The sequence below is a fragment of the Bufo bufo genome, chromosome 4 (genome assembly GCF_905171765.1).
Source record: "Bufo bufo chromosome 4, aBufBuf1.1, whole genome shotgun sequence".
NCBI lineage: Eukaryota > Metazoa > Chordata > Amphibia > Anura > Bufonidae > Bufo > Bufo bufo.
Window position 1 is genome coordinate 14,492,677 of NC_053392.1, and position 9,393 is coordinate 14,502,069.

A 9,393-nucleotide genomic window follows, 5' to 3' on the forward strand; every position below is an offset into this window, starting at 1 on the left:
GAACGTCAGAGGGGACACCACTGGATGTAAGAGGTATGTGGTGCTGTATTCTCCTGTATGTTTGGTATTGTAGAATGTAATGTCCATCCAAATATGTCTTTAGCAGTAGAGTTAGGAAGGTGGGTGGTCACCGGCCTTCCTCCATAATCAGCAAGCCACGCTTCACAATCTGTTCCTGCTTCTCTAGCATCCACCTGAGAGCCTTCACCAGCCTTCACTCAGGAGCGGATGGAGGAGGCTGTGGAGGGTCTACTGCAGACGCCAGTGGTACCATTAGTGGTATCATTGGTAATATCGCCTTATGTACAGTGCGTTTTGTTCACTTTCACTATGAAGGTTGGCCAAGATGGACTCTTGTCTTTTTTTCAACCATATCAACTATGTAACTATGTAATTATTTAAAGGGGTTTTCCGAGACATTCATACTGGTAAACCTACACATACGCCTTGACGCTTTTAAGCCCCCTGTCCATTATTGATATCGGCAGTTTATTCCATGCAAAAATTTTGATGGGGCCTTCAGTATCTCTGCGAGAGTCATATCCAGTTTTTTTGTTCCCTTAATTAAAAAGTAGGAAGCAAATATATAGCATGCAAAATTGAGAATACCAAACAGATACACCCATGCGTCGAAACATAAAGCCAACACAGAGACTGAAGCGAACAGTAGAATATTAGCTGCCAGTAACATGGTGACCGTTTTCACTGCCCGGACGTGAGCCTCGATGTTTGGAGACCTCGAGCCCTGGATGTTCTCTTGGATTCTTTCCATGTGTTTACACAGAGAGATGAGGATGGTCGATGCCGATACCGAGCAGAGGAAAGTGCACAAGAAACAAACTGCCAGGAAGATGAATAATAGCCAAGAACATCTTACAAACTCATTCAGGACGATAAGTTTGGACGTCGAGTTCAGTAGACACTCCGGCTTTGTATTCAGGGCAGAATAAAGAATCAGGAAAAAGTATCCGGGGAGAAAAGCCAGAACAATCCAAGGAAACAACTTGGGAAATCTTTTTTGAAGACAAATGTAGAACCAATGGTTAATATTGACAATCTTCAGACAGAAATGCATACTAAGGAGGGTGGAAAACCATAAGATGTTCAAGTTCAAGTACATAAAGGTGTGTATATTAATATTCAAGTCATATAGATCATTGTGTATACCAATAATCAAGTCATATAGATCATTGTACATCGCATACCCTTCATGAAGTCCATGTAGAAGGCTGAAGGCACTGAAGCCAAATATGAGCTGATCACTTAACGGAAGCTTTCTGTTCCTGAAGAAATCGATAATATTCACAACAAGGATAAAGATGTTTCCTGGAAATGAGAGGATCAAGGTGACAAAGCAGATATACATGAGGGTAGTCTCAACAGCAGCCATTGCTCTCCGTCTGCACCTCAGCAGGTTTAGAAATGTTCCAATACCTGATACTACTGATGGCTGAACGGGATCAGATGCAGGAACGTAACCTGAGACACGAATCCCTTGGAGGTGTATGGAAATACTGAGCGTGGTTCAGGGAAGGACAGACCGTGCCTGTGTCCATTCCCGTATATCACATGTACAATATGTACAATTGGCTTGAACATAATTATAGGGGTTTTCCCATCTCAGACAATGGGGGCAGATCTCTAGGATATGCCCCATTGTCTGATAGGTGCGGGTCCCACCTATCTCGTAAACACAGCCGGCAAAGAGAAGGAGGGCACACCAAAGCACTAAAGGACTTCACTGTTGGGGGGGGCACATGTGGAGATTGTTATGATTTTTTGTAACGCCCCAGAGTGGCATTACCACTTCTGCACCCTGCTACTGTCTCTAATGGGTTAACAAAATGTCATCTTATGTATTTTGTTTAGGTCCTTCACAATGTGCATTTCTAGTTATGGTTAAATGTAATGTGTCTGGTTCACCAGCAGGTGGCAGCAAACATGGCAGAGCTACAGTTAGGTAGAATGGAACTTTCCATTCCATTCTAACCCCCCTTCCCTCTGTGGAGGAGTGGGCGAGTCCCACTTCCTGCAGGAAGGGTGGGGACCAGTTTCTAGTGAGTTCCAGCTTACCCCCTACCAAGGGAGGGTGTGTTGGGCACATCTCTGCTGGAAGCGCCCAACCCAAGCCAACCAGAGCGCCCTCAGCTCTGCTGGCCAAAGCATATTCAGGAGCCAGGAGGAGTATAGTTCCCTGGCATAACTTAAGAGACAGACTACAAAGAGAGAAAGTGCAGCAGACAGAAGAGTCTGAGTTATACAGCGACCCTGTCAGTACAGCAGAGCCAGAGAGAAACAGATGTAGCAGAGACCAGCTTGCCTGCCAAGTTTTAATGCTAAAGTCTGCTGGGACCAAGATAAAGCTTGAAGATTGTCTTGGATGAACATTTATTCAAGTAAAGCCGATGTTCAACTTCATACAAGGTCTGGACTCGATTCTTTCTTCAATCCCTCAATTATTCCCCCTTGTGACGAATACCACACCACGTGCCCGCTTGACGTCGCGCTCACGAGACGCGGTGTGGTCACGGGTCACCAAAAACATGACGTTACGCCCTCCAGAGGAGCAGGTAAGGTCAGCTTGGTACAGTTTACACAGACACCTCCTGTCCACGCGGGCACAGAGAGGCAACAAGCTGAGAGTGAAAACAGCGCTGTCTCAGCCGGGGTATCTGCCACCAGCTCTTGTTTGATATAAGCCCGGTCCGCTAACGGGATTATATAGGGTGAGAAACCAACCCGCGGTAGCTTATAACTAGGCCAAAACACGGACGTGGGGATTCGTGATCGAGATACAAGATAGCACAAGATTAAATTATATATTCAATCGCCGTAATGGCACACTAGATATAACACAATATACACAGAGAATATATACAGTGGTCTGAGGTTACAGATACAGGTTATATGGGTACAACAGGGTTAAGCAGAGCAAAAGTCAGTTACCGGATAAATGGAAGTTCCTTTGGGTCATAAGGGTAGAATAGTACTTGGCTGCAGTCACGTGGGGGCAGTGAGGTCAGCTGGTTCCTGGTCTCTGCAAACACATTGGCATGATGTGACCCCCTTCAGAAAAGACACCGCCCTCTGGCTTGCATGGGCTTATAACCTGTAGTCGGCCGCTCCCCTCCCCGCCTATGGGTAGGGTCCATCCCTCCTTCTCTGGTGCTGGGAGTAACTGACCCATAAAACCCCTTAGGGCTCATAGCCCCAGACCAGAATGTCGCAGGAAGATGGTTCCGGGCCAAATTGATACACAAGGGTTCCAGCTATAACTAGAGTCCAAACATGGTGCCGTTATTTGGTTTCTGTGGGGAGATATGGCTATCTCCCTTCCCTGACATCGCCCCATCAAACAAAGACCATGGGCACGTACATCATGGCCACTGGGACACAAATATGTATCCGGTTTGTGCCTGCGATGGCTGGTCGATTCATAATTGCTTATGAAATGTAGGTGCCAACATGTCTGGAAGGTATCATTGATCCTGGCAAGGGCTGATGCAGTATTTAGCTTGCCTCCAAACTGGCTGATTGAGGTATGACCTTCTCCACCTGGGGCCTCCTTGAAGCCTGGACCCCTGGGGCTTTCTTTCTTGCCAGCTGACAATCAGATGGCTGGGGGGGGGGGGGGGGGACTTATTTTGCCTGTATACTGATGTACATGCCAAAAGGTGAATCAAATGACAATCAGGGCTGCCAGTAAATAATAATCCATTTTTCTCACACCCCTATTTATTGCTTCAGAGCCAAAGCCTGGGGTCCAGCCGTGTCCAGGTAGGAGCACCGTGACACACATAAAGAGACATTTTAGGCCGCACTATACCACTCAGGATTCATACACTTGGGTCGTGTTATATAGAGGGCCCTGTGGGGAGGCCCCTGTTGCACCTTTTATGACCTGTATTATATCTCTAGAGTGAATCTGATATTGCGCACACGGCAGGCAAATCATCAGGAAACCGAGACGTATAGTCAAATGATTTCTGCACAGAATGATCTCACCTTTGAGGCTGCATCACTTACCAGTCTTAGTAACTACTTGTATTCCCCATGTAATCATTCTGGAGCCTCTGTTCTTCAGACTCTAGGTAATGCTGTTCTTGTATTATTTCTACTAGAAGTTTATGAATGAATTGCTAGCAGCTTGAAGTAAAGGTACAGATGGGTGTTACCAGTTGGGGGGTGTCTCTGCACGGCCTGACACTGGCAGCACTGATTGGACAATTTATTTGTAAACTTCTATCAGGAATAACAGAGTTGAAAGAATAGATGCCCCAGAATTGGTATTACACAAGGAATGCATGTCAGGAGAGGCGAGGGGTACTCTTTAAAGGGTCCTACTTTATACAGCACCATCTATGTGTGATCAGTGGCGGTCTGGACTCGCCATCGTCAGAGACAGCGCCTTGTCTGTGCCTAATGAATACATCCTGTATACCACGCTGTACACCCCTGAGGCCAGCGATTGGCTGCAGCGGTATACAGGATGTCACTGGCTGTCACTCCGAGGGAGGAGAATGGAGCAGATGACTAAAGGGAGTCCGAACATCTCCGACCGCGTCATTCGGCCTGTTAGAAGATAGACATTCTCAGGTCACCGCATGGTTATGGCACTTACCTACTGGGCGAGATCTACAATAGAGGATATCCTGAGAACCTGAGGACGGTAAAACTTCTCGCTTCAGTCACGTATCGGGAGACGGCATATAAACATCTCTTTGAGCTTTCTGAGCCACAGCTGACCGCTCCTGCCCGAAATGTCGCTCCCCTCTGATCTTTGTCATCGCTCCTGCCCGTCAGTACTAAACTTCCCCGCTTCTCACCTGACACGCCAGGCTGGGGCAAATTTCTTCTTCAAACTACAAACTTTCCCTCTAAACATACCCTGCTCGTTTCCATGGTTACGACCACCCTGTAATCCAGCAGCGGTGGCTGTGTTTGCACAATATAGGAAAAAGTTCAGACCTCTCTGGTAGCCGGGACCATTGGAGTGCGCATAGTCCAGCACCTTTCTGTATAGTGTGCAAACACGACCACCCCTGCTGTATTTCAGGGTGGTCGTAGCCATGGATACAAGCAGTGCATAATGCAATGGAAAAATGAATCTAGCCAGCAAAGTGTCACGGCGGACGGGATCTCAGATACACAGATAAACCAACAAACAAGTTTCTAGGCGAGAAGCTGGGGAAAGGTCACCTAGCAAATCCCTGACTTCTCTCCCTACACTGCTAAGCCCACATTCAGACCCTTAAGGTGGGAATAATGTGTCCTCGTGCCTGGGCTGAAAATACCCTAGAATCCCTGAGATGGGGAAAGGGGAATAGGGGCATCCTGCTCCCTTAGAACCTGGAGGGGATAGACGACACACAAACAGCCTAGACAGCAAACAACAAAAACAGAAACCAAACTTATCTTATCTGAGCTGGAACAGACAATCCTTCTTTCCTTGCTTCCAAGGCCAGACTGATTTCTATAACCCGCACAGAACACTGGGAATGAGTGAGATTTAAACCAATGACCCCACCCAGTGCACCTGAAGGGAGGCGGATCTAGCACGACTCCAAAACAAAACAAAAAACTAAACACGTGCTGCTATTCTGGCCGACCTCCGCACATAGTCAGAGCAGGGCATGACACAAAGGAAGCAATATAGACAATCACAATACATTAGTAAGTGCCTTGCAATAACTGTCTCTATAAGATAAATGGCAATTGCTGAAGTGAGACGACCCCATTAATGCACAGCCAACTAGTACTGAGACAATGGAGAGATCTACGACACACCAAGGAAGTCTTCTCAAGTGATGCTTTAATACATAATGTGCAGTTTCACATCATTTTGTACTTCGTTTCCATCCGGAATATACATCAATATAAGAGACCATGAAAATAGTCCCAACGTTTCGGTCGGATAACGACCTTTATCAAGGGGTCTGAAAAGAATATAAAAACAGCAGATATTGGATATCTGGGTTTACAAAATGATCTAAATGATCTGATGAGTCCCTGAAGGAGGTCTCTGAGCCTGTGGACAAGGCTATATTTGATGCATGGCGGTTCAGCTGTGGGGATTCTGTACCTTCCAGTGAAGATAGTAGGGGACATCTGCAGTAGAGGCATTGCTAAGCGTTCTGGTGCCATCTCCTGGATGCCATCTCCTGGATGCCATCTCCTGCCCACTTCTGGACTGTACAATCAGATGTCCTTTTTTGGTTATTGTAGCTGGAGTGAGTCAGGATGGATTCCGAAGCAGGACGCATTGCTGAATTTACCTTGATCCGGATATTGAGCAGCTTTAGAGCCCTCATGTTAGTAGAAGCGTAGTGACAGGCAGCCGTGTGAGTTCACAGCCATGTTCCTACGGGAAGCACCATAAAAGTCAAAAACAGTGTCCTATATTTATTTAAGGGATCACATGAAAAGTGCGAAGGATCCTAATGTCTTAGTATATGTGTATAGTAACAAAACAACCAGGGCCAGAGTCCAGTATAAATGAGATTTAAAAAATGTAACCACTTAGTGCAACAATATAAAATGTAAAAGTATAGTGAAGGTATATGGACTGAAATGATGGAAACTGGTAGATTAAAAAGGCATCTCGTCAAGCCAGATAGAACCTTACTCTGTACTAACGAGGTGCAAGATCCCCCAAAACATCTACAGTCGTGGCCAAAAGTTTTGAGAATGACACAAATATTAGTTTTCACAAAGTTTGCTGCTAAACTGCTTTTAGATCTCTGTTTCAGTTGTTTCTGTGATGTAGTGAAATAGAATTACACGCACTTCATACGTTTCTAAGGCTTTTATCGACAATTACATGACATTTATGCAAAGAGTCAGTATTTGCAGTGTTGGCCCTTCTTTTTCAGGACCTCTGCAATTCGACTGGGCATGCTCTCAATCAACTTCTGGGCCAATTCCTGACTGATAGCAACCCATTCTTTCATAATCACTTCTTGGAGTTTGTCAGAATTAGTGGGTTTTTGTTTGTCCACCTGCCTCGACCACAAGTTTTCAATGGGATTAAGATCTGGGGAGTTTCCAGGCCATGGACCCAAAATGTCAATGTTTTGGTCCCCAAGCCACTTAGTTATCACTTTTGCCTTATGGCACGGTGCTCCATCGTGCTGGAAAATGCATTGTTCTTCACCAAACTGTTGTTGGATTGTTGGAAGAAGTTGTTGTTGGAGGGTGTTTTGGTACTATTCTTTATTCATGGCTGTGTTTTTGGGCAAAATTGTGAGTGAGCCCACTCCCTTGGATGAGAAGCAACCCCACACATGAATGGTCTCAGGATGCTTTACTGTTGGCATGACACAGGACTGATGGTAGCACTCACCTTTTCTTCTCCGGACAAGCCTTTTTCCAGATGCCCCAAACAATCGGAAAGAGGCTTCATCGGAGAATATGACTTTGCCCCAGTCCTCAGCAGTCCATTCACCAGACGTTCTGCAGAAGATCAATCTGTCCCTGGTGGTTTTTTTGGAGAGAAGTGGCTTCTTTGCTGCCCTTCTTGACACCAGGCCATCTTCCAAAAGTCTTCGCCTCACTGTGCGTGCAGATGCGCTCACACCTGCCTGCTGCCATTCCTGAGCAAGCTCTGCACTGGTGGCACTCCGATCCCGCAGCTGAATCCTCTTTAGGAGATGATCCTGGCGCTTGCTGGACTTTCTTGGACGCCCTGAAGCCTTCTTAACAAGAATTGAACCTCTTTCCTTGAAGTTCTTGATGATCCTATAAATTGTTGATTGAGGTGCAATCTTAGTAGCCACAATATCCTTGCCTGTGAAGCCTTTTTTATGCAACGCAAAGATGGCTGAACGCGTTTCATTGCAGGTCACCATGGTTAACAATGGAAGAACAATGATTTCAAGCATCACCCTCATTTTAACATGTCAAGTCTGCAATTTTAACCCAATCAGCCTGACATAATGATCTCCAGCCTTGTGCTCGTCAACATTCTCACCTGAGTTAACAAGACGATTACTGAAATGATCTCAGCAGGTCCTTTAATGACAACAATGAAATGCATTGGAAAGGTTTTTTTGGGATTAAGTTAATTTTCATGGCAAAGAAGGACTATGCAATTCATCTGATCACTCTTCATAACATTCTGGAGTATATGCAAATTGCTATTATAAAAACTTAAGCAGCAACTTTTCTAATTTCCAATATTTATGTAATTCTCAAAACTTTTGGCCACGACTGTATTTACATATGGGTGTCTCAGGTTTTTGTGATATCTCTAGCTATGTTTCAAGACTCTTTAACGGGTCGGGCATTGACGTAAAGGATAACTACCTATAGGTGGCAGTAGAGAAGCAGTTCTCTTCCTTCTGGTGGAGGGCTGATTTGTAACACCTCGAACATTGGCACAACCAGTACCACTTGAGAGCTTCTTTAAAACAGCAAAGGTGTTAGGCATGGTCTTGGAACCATGAGTTATCAGTGTTGAAGGTACTGAAGTCAACATAGCGCAATCGTATGCAATGTTTTTGCCATTGAACAATGTGTATCACTGAAAAGCCAATCTTATTAGATTAGTACACAGTAAACATGACCAATTGTAGAGTTTAGTGACCACATGAAAGCCTCTAAATGGGATCCACTCCACAGTTATAATGCTTCAAATAGGAAATATGTCGCTCGGGAGAAGAGCTCGGGAGTGTGTTGATGTCATAAATAGATTTGCATGATAGGGGCTATGTTGGTACCCATTGCTGTTCCCTAAATTTATGGGATAAATGATAGTTGTTAATTTATGCCAGACATAATTGGTAGTTCTGGTGAGATTTGTGAGTTTTTAGTAGGTGGTAAAAGAACAGTAGAGTATACAGTATATTATCAGTGAAAAATGAAAACTTAGTAATAATGGTCAAATATTTAAGTTGAAGATAATTATTGGTGGTAAGTCAATGAAGGGTCCAGAAGAGGTACCAGGAAGGTGGTATCTGCTAGATTATTACAGTAGCTGTTCTGTAGGACTGCCCTTCTGTAAGTGCCTCTGTTTTGTGAGGTTGTTGGTCGCAAGAGTATCAAGGTTCCTGAGGTCTGTATGGTAGATCTCTAAGAATTTACCTTGGGATTCAAGAGGTAGTAAGAAGAAGGTGGTTTCCCATCTGAAAGCATGACCAGGAAACATACAATCAAGAGTCAACCCATGATGGCCCAGAAATGGCTGTAAAACCTGTGAGCAATGGAGGTTTACTTTTAATTATATTTGCAGGCCATTTTTTGAAGGCCATTCTATGGAACACATGACAGATTTGTGGACCTCCCAAAGAGCGACACTTATGGTTTCCTTTATGAAATATCCATTTTGTATGCATAGCTATACTACTGAATCTTTTTTTTTTTTGCATTTTTGAATAGTTTTTAGTTCAGCCTTCC

At 44.7% G+C, this 9,393-nt stretch overlaps 1 protein-coding gene across 1 annotated transcript; it reads right to left on the reverse strand.

Moving 5' to 3' along the window:
- Positions 1-472: 472 nt before the first annotated feature.
- LOC120997711 (taste receptor type 2 member 4-like) lies at positions 473-1,390 on the reverse strand. Its single transcript, XM_040427945.1, has one exon. The coding sequence runs from the start codon at positions 1,388-1,390 to the stop codon at positions 473-475; it is 918 nt and encodes a 305-aa protein (XP_040283879.1).
- Positions 1,391-9,393: the final 8,003 nt, after the last annotated feature.